This window comes from Prionailurus bengalensis, chromosome C2 (genome assembly GCF_016509475.1).
Source record: "Prionailurus bengalensis isolate Pbe53 chromosome C2, Fcat_Pben_1.1_paternal_pri, whole genome shotgun sequence".
NCBI classification, from domain to species: domain Eukaryota; kingdom Metazoa; phylum Chordata; class Mammalia; order Carnivora; family Felidae; genus Prionailurus; species Prionailurus bengalensis.
This window is the reverse complement of record NC_057350.1, coordinates 141565292-141577884: the sequence shown is the minus strand read 5'-3', so window position 1 is coordinate 141577884 and position 12593 is coordinate 141565292. Positions and strand designations below refer to the sequence as shown.

General features: G+C 43.9%; 1 protein-coding gene across 6 annotated transcripts in view; it reads left to right on the top strand.

The window, feature by feature from the left end:
- THRB (thyroid hormone receptor beta) overlaps positions 1-12593 on the top strand; it is a 388850-nt gene that overhangs the window by 364501 nt on the left and 11756 nt on the right. For all 6 annotated transcript variants that reach the window (XM_043595532.1, XM_043595534.1, XM_043595535.1 and 3 more), the window contains 2 exons: positions 4744-4890; positions 11843-12101. In XM_043595532.1, coding sequence (XP_043451467.1) covers positions 4744-4890; positions 11843-12101 — 406 coding nt within the window. The remainder of the gene's footprint in view (positions 1-4743; positions 4891-11842; positions 12102-12593) is intronic.

Sequence of the window (12593 nt, the reverse complement as noted above, 5' to 3'; positions counted from 1 at the left end):
ACTGAGCTAGTTGAAGCTCACCCCTGCACACCCCTGAATCTCTCTCTTTGGGCCCCCCACCTCCTCCACTGCCCAAGAAGAGACACTCTGGATTCCTCATTGTCTCACACCCCACATCCAGTCCATCAGAAATCCCTGTGTCCGGCTCCCAGAAGAGGTTGGAGTTCTTCTGCTTCTCTCCATCTCTACTACTGCCCTGTAGTCCAGCCCACTTCATCTCCTACCCAAAAGGCTGTTGCTGCCAGCCCATTTCTTCCTCTGGCTTCCGTATCCCTATTCTGCATCATAACCCAAGCTCTCATCCCACTGCACCCCTACTTGAAGCCTTTCAGTGGAGCTGCACTACACAACCCTGTCTCCTCCCCACAGCCCACAAGGCCCAGCATCACAGGACCCTTACCTGCCTCTGTCCTTCATCTCGTGCAATCTCTGGGCTCTGAGCACACAGGCCTCCTTTCTGGCCTTGGGACTTGGCACTGGTTTTCCTTTTGCCTTAAATGTTCTTCCCCTGGATCTGTGGAGGGCTGTCTTCCAGTTAAAGCTCACACGTCACTTCTCACCCTGGGCTGCCCATCTGCTTCCTGACCCCTACATACCATCATGTCGCCTTCCGTCTAATCACAGACAGAAATTCTTCTGTGAGAGTACTGTTTTTGTTTGTTGCCTGTCTTCCCTCAATTACAGTGAAAGTTCCTTAAGGATGCATTGTTTACTGATATAACTTAGCATCTAGAACTAGGCCTGGCTGCATAGTTGAACGAGTATAAACCTACATTTATTCACTCAACCAACCAACAAGCATTCTGTCCTCCACCTTTTAGCCCAATGCTTTCCACAAAGTAGACAAAGATACTTAAGGGCTTATGCCCCCCACCCAAGAAATCCATATCTTAGCTGTGTGCCTATATAACTGCAATATAATAGTAATAAATGCCTAAATGCCATATGAGTGATGTACATGAGCTACCGTACATGTTCCAGTGAGGAAGGCATCATTTCACACAGGTAATCTGGGAAGACTTTAAGGAGAAAATAGAATTTGAGTGGGGTGGGATTTGGAATTGGCCAAGATAAGATGGAAGCAGGGACTTCAGAGAAAGTACAAGTCAGAGGAAAGGCAGCTCCAAACCACAGCAGTGCAAAGCCACCTGGGGAGCAGATGGCGAGAGGTGGGCTCAGCTGGCACAGGAGGTCCATGAGGGCAGGCAAGGAGGAAGAAAGTCAGAAGGAGAACTGGCAACAACCCTATGAGCAAGCTAAGGCAGTGTGTGCCACACAGGCAAAAACCAGGCTTTGCCCACAGCCTACTCTGGTGAAGCTGCAAGCCCGAGGCTTATCATCAGTACCTGAGTTTGCTCTCAGTGCAGACACGTGTGTGCTTGTGAGCAAATGTAACTCACGTCATGGATTACAAGGCTACCAGCTATATTAACATATCTGATTAGATACAGCTGATGTCGAATATTTGTACTCCTGTTTTTAACATCTCCCAAATATTGCAGCAAATGATCTGTTGTCCATATGGGTGAAAAACCTTTAGGGATGTCACAGACAAATTTACATTGCTCAACCTTAATTTTTCGTACCTGATGGGTGAACTCAGGTCAATTCATAGACTATGTCTGTCTGTCGGTCTATTTATCTATCCATCTATCCATGTATATTTTCCGGTATCCAAGATCCATTATGGGGATAACCCTTGATAATAATAAAAAGCTTTTACTTTGTATATGATTTTACTTCTAGCAATTGTATTTTCCATTAAATACCCAAAGACTTAAAAATACATTTTTTTTCCTACCCTGATATTTATTTTTCAACAGAAAAGCTTGTGAGGTGGTTACATTTGGGGGGTTAATTTTAATTAAAATTGCTGTATTTCCTTGTATAATTTCCCCCCTTTTTTCAAACCTTTAAAGGTATCACAGGCATGATTCAAATACCCCGTGAACTCACAGATTAAATGGAAATTTTTTTTTAAATTTTTTTTTTTCAACGTTTATTTATTTTTGGGACAGAGAGAGACAGAGCATGAACGGGGGAGGGGCAGAGAGAGAGGGAGACACAGAATTGGAAACAGGCTCCAGGCTCTGAGCCATCAGCCCAGAGCCCGACGCGGGGCTCGAACTCACGGACCGTGAGATCGTGACCTGGCTGAAGTCGGACGCTTAACCGACTGCGCCACCCAGGCGCCCCTTAAATGGAAATTTTTAACATCAGCATTGACTCACACCTTTCAAAGGACACTGAATGCCATTCAATAAAATCAGATTAGATCTATCATGTTCAATGACAAGACATTTGGAATCAACCAGGCCAAACTATTAAAAATATTAACATATTTTTATTGTTATTTCTAAAAAACTTCACCCTATGTGTGTGTATGTGTATAAAACGCCCTTTCTTCTTTCATGTATGACCATGTCCCTCTTATCAGTTGATCTTCATGACAGAGTCATAAGACAGACAAAGCAGGTGAGATGAGCCTCATTTCTGGGGTGGGAGAAATTATAAAGACCGACGAGGTGAAGAATACAAGGAACAGCAGTGCCCAAATGTGCCTTTTCCCTTAGCTCAGTCTATGTGAGAAACACAGAGAGAGAGAAAGAGAGAGAGAAGCTGTACGTGTGGTTATTCCATCAATTCTGTCTGCATCCAGAAAGCCAGCAGAACAGTAACCTCCCATGGGCTCCCCATGCCAACAGTTGCCCCAAAACATCATCACTGACTGTGATAACATGACAGACTAGGTCCCTTTCCCACCCACTTGCTGCCTGCAAAGCAAACCACCCTCCTCCCAAAAAAGTAAAATAAAATAAACAGAGAACCTACTGGATAACCCAAAACGGGTCAATGCTGCCAGAGTTTGCTATGTAATAAATTTTAAAATCCTTCCCTAGGCTGTAACCACAGCTCCTACCACACCCCTGGAGGGCCTGGGCTGCTCCTGTTGACCCTTGTGCCCTGGAAACAAGTCAGTAAAAGAATCATCCTTTGCTTTTCTTTGTGCTAAAAATTAGATGTGAGCAATGACTGGGGACGTGTGAAAAGAAAATGGTAACTGGATTACTCTGAGCTGGATGCAGTTACTGCCAGCCCAGTGGTTCTCAAAGTGTGGTCCCAGACCAGCACCAGTGCTCCAGGAAGTTGCTAGAAATTCAGGTTGTTCCCAGACTCTACCCCTGATCTACTGCATCAGAAACTCTGGACACAGGAGCCCAACCCAATGATTCTGATACAGGGATGTCTGGGGACCACGGCGGTAGGTAGGCCACAGTCTTGTCACAAGTGATGTGCCCCCACCACTCTGCAAGTGAGGGATTCAGCTTTGCTTGACTCACTCATAGTGCCCATTCCTCCTGCCCACCTCTGCCCACTGTCTCACACCTCCCAACCTTGGGTGACTGGTTCTAGTCTGTTCACTGTGGCTCTAGACAGAGATGGTCATGGGGCAGGCGTGAATCTCTAATCCCTTTGATGACCTTCACAACTTCCAGGAAGGCAGTGGGAAAGGCTAGTAAGGGGAATATTAAGAGTAGTAGAATTTTGCCCCCTGGTGTCCAAAGTGTACAGGGTATTAAAACTTCAAAGTAGGGGGTAGATGTGGGGCTCCTGGCAGATTGGTGTGTGGAGTCTGGGTGACCGATATCCCAGTCCTGGCCTCAGGGGATTGTTCTTAACCTCCTTGAGCCCTTTGTTTGCTCATCTGCCAATCAGGATTGTGTAAGGACTGCTTGTGATAATGTGCTTCCTCAAAGGGGCTGGCTTGCTTGGCCACAGATAAATAGTGGTCATGATTATCACAACAAGAGAAGACAACAGAGAGGACTATTACTGGCAGGAAACACAGGTTACAAGAGCAGATACATGAGACTGTGATGGTCTTTGAGCACCCTGCTAAGGAGCTAGGGGGTGCCAATGGACAACTGGGTGGCTAACACAAGCACAACCACCTGGGAGGCTTGCTAAAATGCTGATTCTGCACCATTAGGTCTGGGGAGGGGGGGTTTCTAACAAGTGTCCAGGTGACACCCAACCTGCCACACCACCCTTTGAGTAGCAAGGCTATGGATTGTTCTTGGGCAAGTCAATGACACAGAAGTGCTCCAGAGACACTAAACACTGGCAAATGACCCACTCTGCCCAAAAGTTTGCCAAGTTTACACAATTCAGTTCCTGTAGGTGACTTAGAGGTCTTTCCCCTCAGCCCACTGAGACCTCCTCCTACTGGAGTCTGTACAGCAGACAGGAACTTTGAGCCCCAGCAGCTGGGTCAAAAGCAAGAATGAATCCACAGGGTGCTACTTGCCAGGACATCCCATCTCATCCCATCCCATTCATCACAGTCTACACACGCCAGAATGTTCAGTGCTCTGAAAATGCTACCCCAGAGCCCCAAGCACATATGTCACCCGGCATCCTTTGCGCATTCAGAAGCAGAACCCAAATTCCTGTTGTTTCTCTCTGGCTCCCTTCTTCTCTCACTTGTTTTCTCTCTCTTTATTTCTGCGGCAACAATCCTGTCAACATTATCACTGGCGGCTATCAAAGCAATGGCCAACACCTATATCTTTGCTCAGAGAACTGAACCATGTGAAACTGCATAGTTTATTAATAAGCAAAGTGAAAACTAGAAATTGTATAGTATGTCAACTCAGAAGAGATTTTCTGCCACACAAGAACTATGATAAATAAAGATCCTCCAGGTTTTTCATTTAAATCTTTCTTGTTTCTCCTCCTTAGCCAGAAGATATTGGACAAGCACCAATAGTAAATGCCCCAGAAGGTGGAAAGGTTGACTTGGAAGCCTTCAGCCATTTTACAAAAATCATCACACCAGCAATTACCAGAGTGGTGGATTTTGCCAAAAAGTTGCCTATGTTTTGTGAGGTGAGGAAACTGTTTTTCCTTCTGCATTATTTTTCGTTATAGTTCCATCAATTTCCAGGAATACTGAGTATTATTTATAATTTAATATTAATTAGTAGGGACTTAGGTCACGTGAAAGCAATGTCAGTACAAAATGAAAATGCACTCTGTTTCATTTTTTATTTCCCTACCTTCTTTATTCAGTCATCATTCATTAGCTTGTCCACATGAGGCTGAAGATTCTCTCCTTCCACTGACTCCAGGCATAGGGAAATAGGACAGCAATAACTTCTATTCACTCAGCACCGATGATGTCCCAATTACCATGCCCAAGTCTGCCCACATTACATCCAAACCTTGTAACCGATTTGCAGGGTAGCTTTAATTAAGCCCATTTTATGATTGGCAAAAACTAAGATCAAAGAGATGACATGAAGTTATGCAAACAGCGATGGCTTGAGTCGAAGTCGATATGCTTTCCATTACACATCACAGCAAAAACAGTTGTGTGGTTGTTTCCTCCTCAACAGTAAGGAGCTCCCTCACAGAGCAAGGATCTTAATAACTCCTTAAGTCTCCTCCCTTTTCCTATAATCTCACCCTTTCTTGCCCCATGTTCAGGGCACCCTGAAGAGCACACCCAACAGAGCTCACAGGCTTTCCCTTTTGCGCACCTCATCTTTAGCAGTCTTACTATGTGGTACCTGGGGGCATGGGACCTGCAGTCAGCTGAATGGGCGAGAATCCTACATAAGTTATTTGGTGTCTTCAACTCTTGCTTATCTCATCTTTAAAATGGGAAGCATAATAGTATTTACCTCTCGGAGCTGTTGCAAGGTTTAAATGGGATCATAAATATAAAGTGTTTGGATAGTGCCTGGTCCTAAGTATATCCATAAATTTTAGCTGTTAATGCTGCTGCTACTTCCTCTATCACATTACCATCCTGTCTCTAGCCTTCCTTTTTTAAATCAAGTGGAAAATCTTGCCCTTTGAAAACCCCCATCAGGTGCCAATCTATTGCTCTTCCCACCTCCAAGGGGACCCAGAGAGATATCAAATAGAGAAGTCCGCATACTGCTGTGAGCCTCTGGGGTAAGCTATCCAAGCGATGTGAACCTAGCCTCACCTAGAAAGAAGCCGTCTCCTCGCCTGGAATGATTCCATCATGCCTTGGCTTCCAGCTCATTTGTGCCTTTGAGTTTGCAATAGTGGGAGCCCAGTTGGAGACCTCAGACACTGATGTGGATGCTTCTCATTGCCTAATTTGAGCCTCCACAAGAGCCATATCTAGAAGGACAGAGCAGTGGGCTTCAGGAGGCAGGTATCTGATCCCCAGACTTAGCTGAGGAAGAGTGCGTGCCTCCCTCTTCTCCCTCCCCTTTATCCCCCTACTGTGATGGGGCCAGGGTACCTGACATGCTGGCTGGTAGCCCTGCAGTGGGAGCTATTCATACTCAGAGGAGCTGGTGAGTCCTAGAGAAGGGATTTTGACTTGTGTCTGTATTGGTATGGAGCTTTACATGTCTCTGACCATCTTTTTAAAAAATTACTTATTAAAGTTTGGAAGGTTATTAACAATAACATATTCAAGACATTGATTCATAATAACACCACTTAAAGATAAGCTGCTGACATTCTGGAGCCTATTTGAGTCTTTTTTCAGTTATGTGTGTGTGTGTGTGTGTGTGTGTGTGTGTGTACATGTACCCACATATATATGAAGTATGAAACATATTTATCTACCTTATTGTACTTCTTACTTATGAAACTATGTTTTTACTTTTTGTTAAAGAGTAAAAGACACATATAAAGGTGCAGCCCAATGAATTTTCACATACTCAACACACGCATGTAATTAACACTGAAATAAAGAAACAGAACGTTATAGGGGCACCTGGGTGGCTCAGTCGGGTAAGCGTCCAACTTCAGCTCAGGTCATGATCTCGCAGTTCATAAGTTCAAGCCCCGCATCGGGCTGTGTGCTCACAGCTCAGAGCCTGGAGCCTGCTTCAGATTCTGTGTCTCCCTCTCTCTCTGCCCCTCCCCTGCTCGCACTCTGTGTCTCTCTCAAAAATAAATAAACATTAAAAAAAATAAAAAAGAAAAAAAAAAAGAAAGAAATGTTGCCATCACCCTGTTAAACCAAACGTTTTACCCTCAGCCACAGAACACATCATTTAAGTGTTTTTTCACAGACGAAGTTTTAATGACCACAAACTACAGAAGAGATCTACAGAATTTAGGTCACCTGTTTTGACTGATCTTCAGCTCATTTCCCATTCTTCACTGATATAAACATTCTACAATAAGCATCCTGGTGCCTATGCCCCGCTCACTGCACTGTTTCCTAAGGGCAAATCTTAGAAGTAGAGTCTAAGGAGTAGGGTATATACACCTTTTAAGGCTTGTGATATGTGTTGCCAAACTGCTCTCAAGAAGGGTGTAGAGCTGTTCCAATGCTGCTGGGTTCCTCTGACTCTGCGCGTCATCTTTCTTTTTCGTTCATGGGGTTGAGTTCGTTTTCCTTTCTTGGTCCTCTCTCTCTCTCTGGGCTGTGTCCTTTGTCCCCCATCCTAGGTGTGTGAAGAAAAACCCTATTGAGTACACTACCCCTACAACTCGAGCTAGCTTGTTAGTCACATGTTCCCTTTTGAATACCCACCAAAAATGTTTCTTAGAAAAATGTAAAACTGACGTACACCAACCATGGAGAGATATTTCAGTTAAAGAAGAAGGGAAAGAAGCCATCTCCACCACTAGTAACAAACACACTTGTGTCCATGGCAAGAGTGAGGGGTCCACATGGAACTTTTCAAGCACAGCTGTGGCAAGCTTCTCCAAGTTCCTTCAGAAGCTTAATCCTGCTTCAAAGTCATGATTCCATCTCTCCTCCAACCCTGATTTTTGTAGTCTCCAAATTGCAGGAAAAAAAAAATGGTGGGGAAGGGCTACTTTAACAGCCAACACACATCTGTTTCTGGTGTTGGTGGCCTCCTGAGGACTTTTAGCCCTTTCTCATTCTCTTTAGAACCCCAAAGAAGGAAATGAACTGTGTGGGCCCGTTAGCTTCCTGTGGAGTGGGCTGGAGATCCCAGGTGGTCTGGAGAGCCAGAGCTTTCCTGCCAGAGGCATTTTGGTGCATGTGCTGTTCAAATTGTGCGCACAGTAATTCTGTGCTAAGATCTGTGCCAATCCACCAGCAAGGTTGGTAGACACCCAGGGCTTCAAAAGATCTAAAATCATTGCTGACAAAGCTGCCAAAACACACATTAAGAATCACTTCTGAGGGTCCTGCGTGGCTAAGTCTGTTAAACATCCGACTCTTGATTTTGGCTCAGGTCATTATCTCAGCGTTCGTGGGATCAAGCCCTGCACTGGGCTCTGAGTTGACAATATGGAGCCTGCTTGGGATTTTCTCTCCTCTCTCTCTGCCCCTCCCCTACTCACAATCTTTCTCTCTAAATAAATAAATAAATAAACATAAAAAAGAAAAGAATTACTTCTGGAATGCAGGGCACGGACATCTTTGCCAATCAGCCCGAGTGCTGCTCTCCTAAGGTGACAGAGAGTCTGTGGGAATGCCCCTGCAACTCTGCCTGCCATGCTCTCTTGCAGCTGCCTCTCAATGAAAGTATTGGGGCAGGTGACTGAGGTATTTGCCCACATGTTGACACAAATCTTACCATCATCCTACAAACCCTTCATTTTTTTGAGAGAGAGAGAGCACGCAAGAGCACAAGCGGGGAAGGGACAGAGGCAGACAGACAGACAGAATCTTAAGCAGACTCCACACCCAGCAAAGAGCCCAACACAGGGCTCTCGATCTCACGACCCTGAGATCATGACCTAAGCCAAATTCAAGAGTCGGACACTTAACAGACTCAGCCACCCAGGCGCCCAACCTACAGACGTTTCTAAAAGGAAAAGGCATCTGGCCTAGTTTCTAAACCGTTGGTTGATTCTTAACAAATACTTATTCAACTTTTATTTAAATCTGAACCAATTAACAGGAAGTTATAAAAAGAAATCTACTTCATCTAGATTCAGACTTGGCTACAAAGACGCGGCCTGCCCAAGTTTGCATTCTTTATGACAGATTAAAAAAATAAATGGTTTGATCTGATCAGCAATTTCTCTTTGCCATTCTATGCCAGTGGTTCTCACGAGCAGGGTCCCTGAACCAGCAGCATGAGCATCCTCTGGGAGCTTAGAGAATGCAGAAACTCAGAGGGTGGAACCAGCAATGTATTTAATAAGTCCTCAGGTGACCCTGATGAGGCTGACATTTCCCATGGGCATTAAAGCCAGCCTGTGCCCACTTGGACCAATTCTCCATCTTACTGGTGGAGGATCTATCCAAGCTCAGGGTTTCCCATTGCCTACCATGATCTTGGGCCAGGAATACAAATTAGAACCTAAATAAAAGTAAATCACAGTCATTTTTTTTAATGAGAGAGAATTCCCATGTATATATATTCCAGAACCAAATGTGAAATGACTTTTATTCTTATGAAATGACTTTTATTCTGTAGAAAAAGCTAAGTAATTTGAAGTTAAATGGTAAGGTGGCTAGGCTGACTTAGCGAAAAATATGAAATGCCCAACATTTTAAATATAATTCAGTAGTATTACCTTCAGTTTTATGTAACAACCTAAATTGAACTAGTCAAGTGTTGCCAAGAGTATTGCCCCAAAAGAGTTTGTACCTGATTTAATGAGAAGATAAAAATTATGTGTGATTTACACATTCATTGCTTATGATAGCTTAGTCATATCCCAAGTATTTCGAAAGAGTGTGTTCTCTTCTTTCTTTGCACTGGATTCTGAAAGATCTAGCTTCAAGTCCTAGCCTCACCCACAAAATACTCATGTGACCCCTTAGCATGTTACTCAACCTCTCGGTGCCTGGATTTCCACTTTTATGAATGAAGTTGAAATTAGAATATTCACTTCGCGGTATTGCTGTGACGATTAAATAAGATGACACCTGTAAATCTTAGCATGATGCCAGTGCCTCAAAAATATCCATTAACTAACAGCCTTTCAAGCTATTTTGATGGTGGCTTTTAATTCAACATTCTCTCCTGCCAGAAAGTAAAATTCTGATTTTTTGTTATTTTGCTAACAAAGTTCTTTTTCTTTTTAAGTTTGTTATAAATGCTATCACATCATCACAAATCCTAATTAACAAGACAACCAAATATGCTTAAAATGAGATTACAGAACTGGCAGGGAACTCTAGTGTGTGGAGTAACTCCAGTGCCTGAGGTACTGAGAATACAACCCTGGGAGCCATGAGGTCTGAATTCTAGTTCCACCTCTACCCCTAATTCACTGGGTGACTTTGGGCAAAACTTTTTTTTTTTTCAATATATGAAGTTTATTGTCAAATTGGTTTCCATACAACACCCAGTGCTCATCCCAAAAGGTGCCCTCCTCAATACCTATCACCCACCCTCCCCTCCCTCCCACCCCCCATCAGCCCTCAGTTTGTTCTCAGTTTTTAAGAGTCTTTTATGCTTTGGCTCTCTTCCACTCTAACCTCTTTTTTTTTTTTCCTTCCCCTCCCCCATGGGTTTCTGTTAAGTTTCTCAAGATCCACATAAGAGTGAAACAATATGGTATCTGTCTTTCTCTGTATGGCTTATTTCACTTAGCATCACACTCTCCAGTTCCTTCCATGTTACTATAAAGGGCCATATTTCATTCTTTCTCATTGCCACATAGTACTCCATTGTGTATATAAACCACAATTTCTTTACCCATTCATCAGTTGATGGACATTTAGGCTCTTTCCATAATTTGGCTATTGTTGAGAGTGCTGCTATAAACATTGGGGTACAAGTGCCCCTATGCATCAATACTCCTGTATCCCTTGGGTAAATTCCTAGCAGTGCTATTGCTGGGTCATAGGGTAGGTCTATTTTTAATTTTTTGAGGAACCTCCACACTGTTTTCCAGAGTGGCTGCACCAATTGGCATTCCCACCAACAGTGCAAGAGGGTTCCCGTTTCTCCACATACTCTCCAGCATCTATAGTCCCCTGATTTGTTCGTTTTGGCCACTCTGACTGGCGTGAGGTGATATCTGAGTGTGGTTTTGATTTGTATTTCCCTGATGAGGAGCGACGTTGAGCATCTTTTCATGTGCCTGTTGGCCATCTGGATGTCTTCTTTAGAGAAGTGTCTATTCATGTCTTCTGCCCATTTCTTCACTGGGTTACTTGTTTTTCGGGTGTGGAGTTTGGTGAGCTCTTTATAGATTTTGGATACTAGCCCTTTGTCCGATATGTCATTTGCAAATATCTTTTCCCATTCCGTTGGTTGCCTTTCAGTTTTGTTGGTTGCTTCCTTTGTTGTGCAGAAGCTTTTTATCTTCATGAGGTCCCATTAGTTCATTTTTGCTTTTAATTCCCTTGCCTTTGGGGATGTGTCAAGTAAGAAATTGGGCAAAGCTTTTACATCTCTGGGCCTCAGGGGTAACATGCATCTATAAGCAACCTTTCCCTTTTGTGCCTTTTGAGAGACCTACAAGGAGCAAACTTGCTTCAAAAATCAAATCCAGCTAAAGAGTAGAGTCTGCTGTTGGCTTGTTAGAACTATGAGAAAATTAGGTAATTTTTACATAAACCGTGTTCTCAAGCAGTTATCAGTTGGTGTTACGATACAAACCTCCAGAGTAAGGGATTATGAGCACAATCTCACACATGACCGTAATCCCAGTTAGAGATCTATATCCATCACAAAAGAAATGCAAACTACAGAGGTTAAAGTTGGTGACCAATTTGGAGTGTGAAGAATGGTTGTTGAAAGTCTGCAGCCAAGTAGGAAGGGAAAAGCCATAGCCTCAAAGAGTGCAAGGAGAGACATTGATCGCAGGATGTTGTCCCTGTTGCTATTAAAATACTGCATGTTATTCCTTACTGACATTTGTGCACTTGTTCTTGCTGACGTGGGCTGGTTTTTTTCAGCTGCCATGTGAAGACCAGATAATCCTCCTCAAAGGCTGCTGCATGGAGATCATGTCCCTTCGCGCTGCTGTGCGCTATGACCCAGAAAGTGAGACTTTAACCTTGAATGGGGAAATGGCAGTGACGCGGGGCCAGCTGAAGAATGGGGGTCTTGGGGTGGTGTCGGACGCCATCTTTGACCTGGGCATGTCACTGTCTTCTTTCAACCTGGATGACACAGAAGTAGCTCTCCTTCAGGCTGTCCTCCTGATGTCTTCAGGTGAGTACTCCCAGACTCATCATTGGGCAACAAAAGAGCTTTTGCTTATCTGGTGCTAATTCAAATCACTTGATGGGTTTCCAGTCCATCCCCCCCGCCCCCCCCCCCACCGCCGTCCCCACCGCTGCTTTAGCTGCAAAATCATAGCTTATTCTCTTTCAGCAATTAGGGATTTGCCAATGAACTGGGAACTGAAGGAGGGTGTCAGGTATCTGATGCTTCCTGCAATCTCCCAGCGTAGTAGAAGGGCCCAAATGAGTCCTTTTAAAGACTCTATGAGATGATCCACCTTCAACAGACACTACCCAGCCTGACCTATGGTAGTTGGCCAACTCTGCCTCCTTCTGGTTTATTACACAGGGTATGGGTATGGTGACTACACCATTCTGTATTAAGTTCTGGTTGAGGAAAATTTGTTTATGGCTTAGCTACAGCTTAAGTTTATTGCTATATAGCATATTACCTGAAAATTTAGTGGCTTAAAGCTTCCAA